Genomic DNA, 13,806 nt, shown 5'->3' on the forward strand with positions numbered 1-13,806 from the left:
GTCGCCTGTTATCCTGACGGACCCGCGTGGAAGACAAAAGCGTCTGGCATCTCCAGGAGCCCATGTCACTTCTCTCAGCGGGATGCTTCCTCACTATCAAGTGTCATCACACTTGAGGGGCAAAGAGATTTGACTCAATGGCCCGTGAATATTCCAACCCGGCGCGGAGATTTCATTAGAAACGGCCCACTTGATGCTTTCTGTTTCTGCTCGTTTGACATTGAGGCGGGCGGGGGTCTGATGGACGTGTTTTTTGGGTTTTTTCTTTTTCGATCGGACCACCACTGCGTCAATGTCAATCGCGACGAAAATGAAAATCTTTCCAATTGGATTTGCACTGATGAAGGTCATCTCGTTGGGCAACAAGAGACGACTAATTCCAAGAAACGAGCATTGATTCCCACTGTTCTGCAGCTGCTTTTCTTTTTCATGCGTTCCCGCACCACCCGAGTGGATGTCATGAATTTGACTTGTAATTCGCCGGTTTCTGATGTCATATCAAAGACGTAACTATGACGATTAGGGTACTGCCCCCGGTCGGCGGTCAAGACTAATCGTCCAAAGACGGGCATCCGCAGCAGCCGCGTGAGCGCAAAAGGCAGCGGCGAATACGCGCCGGCTTTACCGTGACAGGCCAAGAAAGGTGGCGGTAAGCGTCACTCACTCAAAGGGCTCGCTGGGGTCGTCCTTCTGCAGCCGGGCGGGGATGGGGATGCGCTTGTAGTACATTTCCCAGTCGAAGGCCCCGCGCATGGCGTCGCCCGCTTGCGTCTCGTAGCCAAAGTTGTCGTGGTCGATCACGTCGATCATCGGGCACACGATGGTCTTCCGGTCCTGGGCGATTCGGTCTGACAAGCACAGACGAGGCCTTACAATTTCAAGTTGTACTTTTCACCATTCGACCGTTTGGGCGCGTGAGCGATCTGAATTTTGAATTTCCCCTCTTGAATTGAACGAGCGAAAGAAAGGACATTTTCAGTGGTGTTCGAGCCAAAACCGAGATATTTAGCCAACTGTGATTTTCAGCCTAGCGTCACACCATCCGTATCATCGGTGCTTTTTGCCTTAAGCGCACAGAGCACTTGTCAGAGTTGCTCACCGAGCAGCGGTGGCAGCCAGTTGATGTTGGCCTCGCAGTGCGAGTCCAGGAAGGTGATGACCTCGCCCTTGGCAGCGGCAGCGCCCAGCAGACGGGTCCGGATTAGACCCTCCCTTTTCTTGCTCCTCAGGATGCGTACTTTGGGCAGGCGGACCATGTACTCATCCAGCGCCCCCTTCAGGTGCTCTGCGGGGGGCGGCAGAAATATTGACTGTGACTGAAGAACGGCTGCTTGGTGTCAAAAAGGCTGACTTCCTGAGTCTTTTCATGCATGGGTTATTTTTTTTTTAGGTCTGTTCACGAGGGACTAAATTTTATGCTGCTATGTGAAACTGCCTTTGTTTTTCTGTTTGTTTGGGTTTTTTTTTAATGCGAGGGGGCAATAACCTGTAAAAAGACCATAAATTGTCCACATCAAACCAAAATGGCTGAACTGACTTCCTGTGGCTTTTAGGGCACGGGTTCTTGAGACTTTTTTTAGTGTAGGTGGACTCGTTGTAGAACTTTCTACCAAATTTTAGGTTGCTAAGTGAAACTCACTTCAGGGACTCAATTATTACGAAGTCCGGGAGGTGCTCCCAACATGGCAGTGTGCAAAAATAACCCTAAAATGTCCATTTCGAACCAAAATGGCTGATTTCCAGTGGTTTTTTTCGGTAATTGCTTCTTCAGAATTTTTGTGGGTCTGCTTTGTAGGGTTTTGAAATTACGGTCAATGAATCAAATAGATAACATCATGTTACTAGTGAAAATGGTTTTGGGGCTGAATTTGCCCCAAATTCCACATGCCGATTTTGGGGCATCCCGTCGATAACGTAGATGAAGCCAAAATGCCAGAATATACATGCCTGTCAAATAAAAATAGTTTGCCAAAGCCTTAAGAAAGCAAAATACGTCAGCACCAAGTTTTCAAAGCCACATCAGTCGAGTGAATTAAACCTTTAATATCGCCTTACTCCTCCGTTACAAAAGATAAAAAAGTTCACTATCATCATTAAATAAGACATCTGGCAGCGCCACCTGCTCCAAACTTAAAATATCCCCCTTTTGGCCTTCACATCATAACTCATCCACAAACTTCTTTTCACAAACTTTCCTGCAAGCTGCTGATTTTTTTTTACTTTTTACTGCTGTCATTGGACTGTAGGGACTGAAAAGCATCCAAGTGTAAGACATCATTTTTTTTAAATGGATGCATGCATAAACATCGCTGGCACAGGAGCAAGGCTTGGAATTCTCAGTATTCAGCAACACTCTGCTTTATGGGAAATGTATTTGCTACGTGGCTAACGGGAGTGTTGTAGCATGTCAATGCTTTGACAGCCCGCACGGTGAACTAAGCGGTAAATCAAATTATTGCCCCCGCCCCAATTTATAGACTGAGGTGTCAGAAAAGCAGAACATTAGCGTCAAAGAATTGATCTGCTTGACATGTTTGTTTTCACAAAAAGCTAATATTCTATGTTTTTGTTGAAACCGGTGTTTTTAGTGAAAGCAATGCATATTCTTCTGCTGATTACCGAAGAACAGGAAAGGCTAGAAAGACACGCATTACTACCTCCCCCGCACCCCCAAGTTCAAGTTTGCAAATTTACCAGAAATTTTCCAGACATTTTCCACCTCTTGGTCATATTCGTCTTGTGACGTACGAAGCGAGTCCCTTAAACACACAGGTGTTTTCACGCCGTTGTTGCAGCTCTTAAAAAGCATCAACCAAGGGAAAAACAGCCTCAAAATGCCAAGCTTTTCTCCTTTGTGTCGCCTTCACGCAAATCAACCCCCCCCCCCCCTCCCCCACGCACTGTAAATCTTCACGTCTGGAGGTCGTGATTCATTCCATGCCGTAACTGTCATTTTGACGAGGTGAAACAAACAAACTGCCCGCCCGCTCGCTCGCTCTGTCTTTTTTAGTGCTAATTGAATAAAGGGAGCATTTACAAGGGCCCCCAACAAGCTCGCTCCGGTCCATCTCGTCTCGTAAAAGCACTTTGAGAGGCGAAAGTGAGTCACTGTACGGCGGGGGAGGGGTTGCGAGCGCTGGCGTTGCTTTTGCCTCACATCTCTTAATAATCACTTCATTGAACATTCCGAATTATTGATTCACTGGCATGTCTCCGTAGGCACATGCCGACGGGATGGGCAGGGGGCCACTTTCTTTCACACTTCCCGGCTCACTATCCCTCTCCTGTCCCGTCCTATACGCTCTTATATTTTATATATATATATATATATATATATATAACTACCGCGTCTCTTACTCACAGGGTCTAGAGCTGCCTGGCTCGCTCCCCTCAATACTACTGTCTTATCGTGTCCTACTTGCTACCTGTCACTTGCCTTCAACACATGGTCTGGAACTGCCTGACTCACCACCCCTACCCCTGTCTTATTAGTTACATGTGGGCTTGCTTCCCCATAGGGTGTAGCACTGTAAGTGTCCTGCGCTGTTCCTGCCCTTCCTCACAGGGTCTACAACCGCCAGGCTCACTACACTTGCCGCCGTGTCCGTTCCTCACAGGGCGTGGCACGGACTCCCCAGTCAACACGCAGATACAAATCTAACCCCCATGCGATCTTATCTTATTGTTGCCATACACTGTTGTGCTGCTATTGTGTGCATTAAACTTGGAAGAATTGACTGTTGTTTAAACCTTGAGGCCAAAAGGAGTGCATGTTTTCATTTCAAATCGCACAAAACTTATCTGAGAAACTTCCTCTCAATGTTTTTTTCTCCGAGGCCTAAAAACGGCAGTTGTTATTTGCAGATTCGCAGCCTCATTAATAAAATATTACCCCAGTCAGTGTTCCTCCTTGATAGCAGTTCTTACAAATGGCTCGCTGTCACTAAAGGCACCCCTTCCCCAGTCTCCCGTCCCCCACCCTCGCAACACGTCTACTAATTGGATTCGGAATATCAGAGGACATGCAATGGTCCTTTCAAACCATTAAAGGATAAACTACCGCTGCTCGAATGACATTTATCTGGGCACTGGCTCCATGTTGCCTCGCCTCGCCTCTCTTGTCTTGCTTCTCTGCGACTGCTCGTCTGTTTTGATGTCACTTGGCAGCGCGGGTCTCTCGGGAAGGCGTCACTGATCCCGACGGACAGCGGGACCAGCCAAAACCAACAAAACCTCCAGCGACGTCTTCCAAGCCTTCTCTGACTTGACCCATCTTATAGTTTCGCTTCAGTGGCTTTTTAATAGCTTATAGCTTTTCCCCAAAGCGATACGATTCGGTTTAACGTGGCACGCTTTAGCGGGGCTCATCAAATCTGGAAAAATAAAATAACCATCGCCCAATCAGAAGATTCAATGACGTCATTGCCAGCGCAATTTATCCATTGTAAAAAGTACATCAAATCTGACCCCACTTTTCAGAGATTTGGAGAAATTGTAGACAGAACTTTTATTTGCCTTTCACACAGAATCCAGCAAAGACAATAGTGCCATAACTGTGCGTGTCCGCATAGCCGCAAGCGGATGATGTGATGACATCATCGCTAGGTTTGCAAAATTCTGGCAATTTTCAAAATGGGAACATTTCCGCGCAATCGGACAAACTCTCTAGGACGAGTTTGAATTCAGAAAATGTCCAACAACGTGAAAGACCTGTGTGTTCCGGCAGTGCTTTAAGCAAAATTGGTAATAGGGGTGGAATTTTCCCCAGATATTGTTATTATTACATAAACGTTCTGGGGCTCATGCCTACAACGGCTATCGAATCACCCGGGGCGAAGGCTGCAACTTTTCTACGTTTTTGAGGAATCGAAACCCTCAAAAGAATCGCACCACAAGGCAAGAGTAAACAAGCCTTTGCCACTAAATCCGAAAGGTCCTATTTGGGATTCTCCACCTGACATAAGCCCCAAGCGTCTGAAAGTTATGCCCTCAATATCATCGCGTATATGGTGTCATTTGTTATGCTATGTCCCAAACAAACGAGTCTGCCAGAAAAAAGCAATGACTCCTGAGAGCTGATGCCACCCCGAGGTGGAAAAAAAAAAGCCAGCTGTCACCTTCATAACACGGCCATAGGTCAGGCCATTAGTGACAACCCATTAGGAGATCGATTTGGGCTAAATATCAGGCGTCCGCGGGCTGAATCTCGCATAACCTTCTCCCTGACGAGCGAGCGTTTCATTACATGTTCACACATTGGGGCACAACGGCAGGGAAAGGTTACAGCGTCTAATTATTTATGGTTAATTTGCTCCGAATAAATCGGGATATGGCTTCAGTGGTCTACGGACAATTGGCAAGGCTGTAAATCACGCTAATTGAGAACGTCCCACGTCAGGAAACACATTAGTCTTTATTAAGATTGCGGCGTTTGGGACATGACCGGATCTCGGACACCGTCGCCGCTTGGGTCATCGTGTAAGGAGACTCTTTTAGAGGCTCATTGATGTGTGACGTGAAACGCTCTGTCATATTTTGCTCGTTTTTCTTACCAACTCCGGGAAGCTCGCTCGTGACATGGACTGACCGCAGCATTGCCACTGAGAAATACTTCATTTAGATGCAGGCATCTGTCGAGCATCGGTATGGTCAACTTCGGCTTCTTTTTCATGCGTCCTGTTACGTCAGAAATGGCTACCAAAGTTTGTGTCTGGTACCTCGTGTTGGAGGCCAATATTTATTTTATTTTTTTGAAACGTTCTGGTCAATCATAGCTCATTTGGACGAATTCATACTAGCAGTTTGTTAAAACAAAGACATTGTAATTTTCCCCAAAATGGGGTTAGGGTTAGGGTCATGCTCCAGTTTTTGAGCATGGGTCCTTGAGACTTTTTCGTGCGTCCTGTTATGATAAACAGGCGACCACATTTCGAGTCAATATGTGAAACTGTTGTTGAGGGTTTCAAGTGGATCGGACCTCATTTAGGCAAATTCCCAAGTAAGGATTTGTCAGAATTTTGCCCCAAAATGGCAGCCTTCTTGTTCAGTTTGGGCATTGGGTCCATGAGGCTTTTTCATGCGTCCTGTTAAGACAGACATGCTCACCACATTTCATGTCAATCGATGTGACTGGTGGCGGGGGCTACTTTTTTACATTTTTTATTTTAAATAATATAATCTAAGTACCGGTGTCTGGCTGGGCACCACGCCTCAAATGTTCAATATGTTGCATCTGTCACTAATGTGTAATCTCCGTTGATCCCCAAACCGTCTTTTCATTGGACTAACAACAGAGGCGCCGATTCCTTTCAGTGGGCGATTCAATTAGCCTCCATTTCCAGCGGAATCCATTAAAGCAGCGGTGCACTTTTCCTTGTCAACCTGCTGGATTACTTCCCGCAAAGGCCTACTGGCGCATCACCAAAGAGCCAAGCTGCTAATTTATTCCTCCAAAATATGCCGCACATACTGCACTTTTTTTTTTTTTTTTGGTTTCCTCGCAGGCTGCCAAGAGGGGAGTATTTTGAAGCTGCTTTTCTGCAAGCGTCATTTAAAAAAAAAAAAAAAAACGCAGAGGAAGAGTCTGTGATGATATAAGCCAGTCTGGAGGGAATTTTAAGATCAGCCCCCCCTCCTTATACTTTTCCCCCCTTTCACACGGAATACACACAATTTTAATAGCCTACGAGAAGAGATGCTGCACACGTGCACTTCACAGTCGATGTGTAAAATGATGAAAGCAGCATTCTGATGAAAGGAGAAGACAATTTCAGGGTACTACCCATGGTTCTGCCTAATTGGACACCCGCATGATTCAATCCAAAATCAACAGATGCATCTTTAAAACCTGTTTACACTTATTGGAACACACTTTTAAAAAGTCTTCTTCAGCACCTGTTCTCACTCTATCGCTGTCAAGAAATGGCAGACTGTTGCTCACTGATCCCCATTTTTTTTTTTTTTTTGTACATTCTCCAAATCAGAGCTTAGGTGTGGTTGCTTCAAATTGTTTGTCACTTACAGTTTAAGTTGACAAGAAAATGAATCCATAAAAGCAAAGAGCATCAAACACCAAAATGTTAAGACACCAAAATGTTCAAACCGTCTATTGTCAAACCAATGTCCGCTATCTTGATGCAAACACATAATATTAAACTCTATAGATGGGATGAATGCAATTGGCAGTCTAATTTTAAACCATCAAACAACTGCTACTTTAACACCCATGGAGTAGCAACACGTACAAATAGAACATATAACAATACTCAGAGGCATAAACGGTATTCTCTCTGCTCTGTGGGAACAATGAATTTTACTGCAACTTAGTTGGGGACCTTCTCTGCCTTCTTTTTACTATTAAGTAAGCTATGCCTTCCATTAGAGCCCAGTGCTGCCTTCACGTTGCGGCACAGGTCCTACAACTTTACATTCAGCGTTGCCAGTGTACTGTGAAATCTCGTAAAAAAAAAATCAAAAAAAAAATAATAAAACATCCCTTAAAACGGCCGTCCGCAAGAGCGTGCGTTTCGGCTACCGAGAGGCGAGACCAAATTGGAAGTGCAAGCATTAGGAAAAAGCAGAAAATCAAGTGGCTTCACAGCGGCAAAGCCGAGTCACCGTTAGTCACTGTTTACACGGCACTGCTGACGTTGTCGTTGTCGCTAAATCACAGCTCCCCCCCACTGCAAAAATATACTAACCCCCCCACGGGGCGCATCAGTCCTTGAGGGAGTCATTGCCGAGAGGGCCGACGCGTTTGCAATGTGTGAGTGAAGAGGAGGAGGTTGGGGGGCCAGCAGCTTCAAATGAAAAAGGGCTGATTTTAATTATGCTAAAAGGCTAAATTGATTGATGTGGACAGCATTTGATCCTTTTGTTTCTTTTAACCCAAAACAGGCCTAGCAAAGAAAATGATTCAATAATGCATAACGCTGCAACAAGACAGTAAACTAATGGACAAATGTATGCAGGTGACCTCAGGTGAGATGCATCAGCTTGAGAACAAAGAAAAATATACGTTTTTCCAAACTAGGTATCAAGGCGCCGGCCCTATCGGCAATGACTCCCTCAAGGACAAAAAAAGATCCGCACAAACGATATGATCTACATTGAAAACATCTCAGTGAATATCAATGGACTAAGGCCATGCATGTGACTAAGTGAGAAAAATAATGGGAAAAAAGTAACTACCCCGACGAATTGAAGGCAAATTCTGTATTGAATTTGACTTGGACACTTTTCGTAAGAATCAAAGGACTGTCTTAAACGTGACTTTCAGGGCAGCAGCTCAAGAATAAAGACTTGGGGAAAAAAAGGCCAACTTTAGACTACAGAAGGACAATGTCTATCAATACATATACTGTATATTTTCCATGGAAGTTTGAATAAAGCTCATTGAATCTGCACACAAACGTACCTTTGTGGCAGACCACTTCCATGCGCACCAAAGCGAACTCTTTCAATCCTGAGGCAACATAACGCTGCACGGCTTCCGCGGAGTGAGGAAGAGGCAGAGTTTTACGACACTTCTCAGGCAGTTCCGGCGTCCAACCACGTTCACAGATTTGTTCAAGTTATTGTCATGTCAACAATTGGTTAACAGTGCGTAATAAGAAGCTGCGGGTATATCCATCGCTGCAACTTGTGCATGCAGATATGAACGAGCGAGGCGTGTGTGCTCAGTACAAAAACAACACTCGTAATCGGCATCTGGCTTATTTCCTCATCTTTCCCTGATTGATTCGTTGGGCATGCTTGACAAAAGCGCCCTTTTCGCTCAACAGGGAGCGCCATTAAAACCTAATAAAAGGACGCCCGGTCGGACGTTTTGTCACGTCGTTGCTCAGTGCCGTCCTTTTTCTTTTTCCACCCGCCGCTGCATGGTAGTTAAAACATGCGTTAGTAATTGTTGTTTGGTATTCAGAGGTAGCACATTCAGCTGGATGACTGCCAGTTACATCCACAATTAGCAGTGCTAATGTCAGCCCCAATTTAAATGGAAAGAATAGCAATGAAGCCGGGCCAAATCCCTGCTAGGAGCTCATTAAAGTCTGAGCCGGAGAATTTGAACAAAATGAACTGCAAACCAAAATGGCTGACTTCTTGTTCACTTGAGACTTTTTCGTGCATTCGGTCATGATAGATGATGTCTACCCAATTTCCTGTCGACAGGTGATGCTGGTGTCGGTGTCTGATTGGTGTCTGGGCCTCGGAAGTCACCCAAAATGGCTACTTCAAACCAAAATGGCTGACTTCCTGTTCATTTTGGGGCAAGGGTCCTTCAGCCTTTTTCCTACGTACTCAAAAATAATAACCATCGATTCCAAGAAGTCTTCCCATCACCTTTGCTGACTTTGTTTTTCCGTGACAAGCGAGCGTTTATGAAAGGCAACACTACCCAAACGCAGCTTCGCAGTCGCATCTTCCCTCTAACAAGCTTGGGCACTTAACAGGTGCTAATGAAATGTCCCCGGAGAGCAGCTCTCGTTTCCAAAATACACACCAATTATAAGCAAGAGGAGGGGAGAGGAAAAAATAAACAGTTTCTAAAACAAGACGGCATCTTTCATCCAAAGGCATTGGGAAAGGATCTTTTAATCGGCACAAGAAATGAGCTCACGGAATGTTAGATAATATAACAGTGGTTCTGCGCCCTTATCGCGAAGATTGATGTTTTTTTCCCTCCAAATATTGTTGCTATTTTCAAAAAATCGTTACTTCTTGCCTGCTTGAATTATGCACATATTCACATTCTACTAAAATTGCACAATTATTCTCGTGAAGTTATATACTACTTTAGTCACTTAATACTAAATTTTCACTCACCTAGGTTTTACAATGTCAAAATTAAGACAATATCGTTCAAGAATTGACCCCCCCCCACCCCCCAGCAAAAAAAAATAAAATAATAAAACTTGTATATTTTAAGAGGAAAACCGGAATGTTTCATGTTCAAATGTACAAATTTATTCTGGTTAATTTTGAGAGGAATCGTAATAATATTGAAACTTTATTCAACTAAAGTTGTATCTTTATTCTCGTAAACGTATGACTTCAATCACATATTCACAACTATTTACGTCGATATATATTGGAAAATTGAAATGTGTTTTGATTCTCATTGAAATGTAGACCTTTATTCATACAAAATGTTGACTATCCTAGCAGGACCACAAACGCTATGCCCGTAAAACGACAACTTCATTCTCACGAAATTGTGTCTTCATTCAGCTAAAATACGAGCTGGGCCCGACAGCAGGCAAGTGTTTCAGCGGTCCATGTGCTTGTTTTCACAGTTGGGCTGTCTAACTGCCACCGGGGTCAGAATTCATCAACTCCTGCCCTGGACCGGTCTCCATCTCGGCTCAGGACAGATGGCGAGCGGAGGAATCCGCCGAGAGACGAGCCCATTAGCTCAGCTCACCTTGAAAGGGTGCTGGGGGAAGCCAACGTCCGACCCCTCCTCCACTCATGCCCTGCAGGGAGAGCGAAGCTCCAACAGGCTCCCCGCACGGGCCGAGGAAATTCAATTAGTAGCTAATGAAGAGCGAGCCGACATCGTCGTTTCCAGGCTAGAGCTCGTCATAGACCCCGAAAGGCGGATTAGTGCGTCGCACTGTTTTCAAGGCCCAATTCCGCTCCCGCTGCTATTTGGAGCCGTAACCGACTGCTTTTCCCCCTCCCACGTGGCCTTCACTCGCTATCCCGCCTTGAGGTCAATTCACACACCTCCTCCAATTTGGGGGTCTGCCAAATTGCACACCGCCATACATTTGGAGAAAATTCTGGGATTTGGATTTTCAAACAGCTGAAGGTAGGAAGGAGAGCCAAACGGTCAAAACACACAAATACAGAGCGAGAACACTCGCAACGCTCTGCTGTCGGCCACGACTCACACCCAGGCACTCACGCAGACTAACAGGACAAGTTCCTGATGTCGGTCACTACGCCACGCCCCTAAAAGGCACACACGCCACACTACAGTCGTTGACTTTCTTTTTGGGGTTTTGCGTTGCTCTAAGCTTGCCGTCTCGGCGACGTACTGGCGACTTTTCGGATGATTACTGGCAGAAATGAGACTCCTCATTAGCCGCTTACTTGACAAAATGAGCAGCGACAGAGCTGAGTGAGTTTGTCTGAAATGTTTCCAGGTGACAGGAGACGACTTGCAGTGTTTGCGTGCGTCGGGCTGAGTCACCGGCGAGCGTAGGCGAGGAAGCTAGCGGCAGGGAGGGCAGGCGAGTAAAGAGGGCAAGAGGCTAGCTTTTGATAACCTTCAAGATGCGATTCCTCGCTGACGTGGGCGGAAACATTTGTCACCGCACGAGCACATTTAATTGCGACTGCTTCCCTGAGCACAAAAGTGAATTTCCGGGGGCGGGCTGCGCATTTGGTCCGGGGGCATTGAATGGCGACTAAACCCAACCCTCACTACTACCAGACAGTCGAAGTTGGGTCGTAAAAGTAGGTCAATTGTTGCCATAGTGCTTTCGCCAGCAGCGAAGGCCTCAGCACACACTCTGCGTTTGCTTTGAAGTATTTGTCCGACCTTTGTCGCTGAAGTCGTCCACCAGGATGACCTCGGCGATGAGCTGCGGAGGCGAGCGGTTGAGGACGCTGTGGACGGTGCGCAGCAGCGACGACCAGCCCTCGTTGTGGAACGGGATGATGACGCTGGTGCTGGGCAGCTTCTCGCCGTACAGCTTCCGTTGACAGCTGCGCACAAACAGAAACGCACATTTACAGGCGGTTCCCATGCGAAACACGTGGAATGGTTTGTCGTTGGACAATATGTCTGATAGCTAGTTGCTCAATACCTAGAAAGGTAGTAGTGAGTAGTTCGGATTCGCATGTCAGCCATGCGACGGCAATTGTCATTCCTCGCAACTCACTTGCAGTAACGTCATGTCGGAAGTGAAGAAAAAAAAACAAAAAACCTTGAAGAGATCATTTCACGCTCCTTGCCAGCAATATACATTTTAATGTTACATCTTGACACGCCCGCCTCAGAAGCTTAACGGTGTTATAATAAGCACGTCTAATGGCCCTCGCTGCCACTGACGAGTCTGCCCAGACGTCAATTTTCTCGGTGGGGCTCTCATCTGTCTACTCCCACGTCAACGTCCCCCCACATCGCTTCTCTGGGCGAGGGAGGACAAGAGGAAGGATGGAAGGAATGAATGCCTGTGGGAGGTCTGTGACGCCTTCCCATTAGACACCTTTCACTCTGCTGTCATACTCAAAACACACAGTGGAGAGCTCGAGAGATTTAGACAGACACGTAGGCAGATAAAGAAGACAGATTCAGTAGATTACAAAAATAGTTAGGAAGGATTGCCAGTTGGTGAGATACTTCTGTAACTAATCAGTGAGACGGACAGAAAGACAAACTAGTTGGTGAATTGATTAAGTAACCAGTTGGACGGACAGACAAATGAGTCCCCTAACTGATTAGTTCGTGGGATATTTCGACCAATATATAACGAGGAAACTAGCTAGTCACGTAGTTAGCTAGCAAAGCTAGCTAGAAAGACAGCAGTTGGCGAGACTGATCTGTAACTAGTCAGTCAGTCAGTCAGTTAGCCAGACAGACAGATTCATTGAAGGACTAGTTACATGGTGAGATAGTTCATTGACTAGTTAGGCGGACAGATCCTTACATTAACTAGTTAGTGATAGTTCATGAACTAGTGTGTCAGACAGACAGATCGAGCAATGAACAAAACAAAAGAAGCAAGTTAGTTAGTTATAAAAAAAAAAATCACTGGCCCTAACTGAAATGAATTAGGTTTGTCAGAGCCAGCAACTGGAGATGATTACCTAAATGAATCCGTAAGGAAAGGGTGGTAGCGTTTGGGACGCATGTGACCAAGTGTATGATGGACAGTATGTGGGCTCAACAGTAGTCGCGCACAGCTTTTTGAAAAGCGACTCTGCGACAATACGCTGATTTTCAATCCCACTCAAGACACCTGGAAATTCACGCAGCAGCCTCGCCCCGCCCCGGCCCGCCCCAGCACAACCTCTGCGGTTGATGGAGTGACAATCTTCGCCATAACCTTCTGCTGCAGTCTTGGCTGCCATTGAAAAAGCCACAGTTCTGTCGCTTCTGTGGCTCCCACACAAACAAAGATATACACTCACACACACACACGCACACACACACACACACACGCACACACACACCCACCCACACCCACACGCCTCCATTCAACAAAACACTAAGCCAGAGGATTTATTATTTTGCTGTAAAATATTCAGAGGGTTATATGCTACATAAATAGAAACATTGAAAAAAAAAAATCTTTTTTTCTGCCCAATGGTCTTTGCACACGCCATAAACCCGACTAACAATACTTTCAAAAATGTTGATTGCGTTGTTTTTATTCTAAGCATGTTGAGGTTTGCAAGAAAGATGCATTCACACTTAAGAGTTGGGAATTCTGCTTGAAAGATAGTTAACTAGTTATGTACATAGATTCCGGCTTGTCAGTTAAATAGTTAAAAGGCGAGTTGAATGGTTACATAGCTGCAAACGTGTAGACCGGTGGTGAAATAGCTCGGGATGCATTGAGTTTATAGCTAAATATCTAGTTAGGTATCTAGTTGTTATCTTGCTGGATATTAGGTAATTATCTACCAAGATAGATATCGAAATAGCTCACTCAGTAGATAGCTAGTTACATAGCTACAAATGTGTTACTTAGATAGCTAGGTCTTCTATTCGCTATTTAGCCAGATATGTAGCTAGGGTAGGTTATTCGCACAATAGCTAACTATATAGCTAGTAAGTTACTACAGTTAGCT

General features: G+C 45.4%; 1 protein-coding gene across 1 annotated transcript in view; it reads right to left on the reverse strand.

Annotated features, from left to right (window-relative positions):
- The window catches only part of galnt10 (UDP-N-acetyl-alpha-D-galactosamine:polypeptide N-acetylgalactosaminyltransferase 10 (GalNAc-T10)), a 38,246-nt gene that overhangs the window by 7,035 nt on the left and 17,405 nt on the right, over positions 1 to 13,806 (reverse strand). The window contains exons 4-6 of the mRNA XM_086012170.1: positions 11,549 to 11,715; positions 1,100 to 1,285; positions 665 to 848 (exon numbers count right to left, since the gene is read on the reverse strand). Of these exons, the coding sequence (XP_085868296.1) occupies positions 665 to 848; positions 1,100 to 1,285; positions 11,549 to 11,715 (537 nt within the window). The remainder of the gene's footprint in view (positions 1 to 664; positions 849 to 1,099; positions 1,286 to 11,548; positions 11,716 to 13,806) is intronic.

The sequence above is a fragment of the Filicampus tigris genome, chromosome 17 (assembly GCF_054856515.1).
Source record: "Filicampus tigris isolate MCC_2025a chromosome 17, RoL_Ftig_1.0, whole genome shotgun sequence".
Taxonomy (NCBI): domain Eukaryota; kingdom Metazoa; phylum Chordata; class Actinopteri; order Syngnathiformes; family Syngnathidae; genus Filicampus; species Filicampus tigris.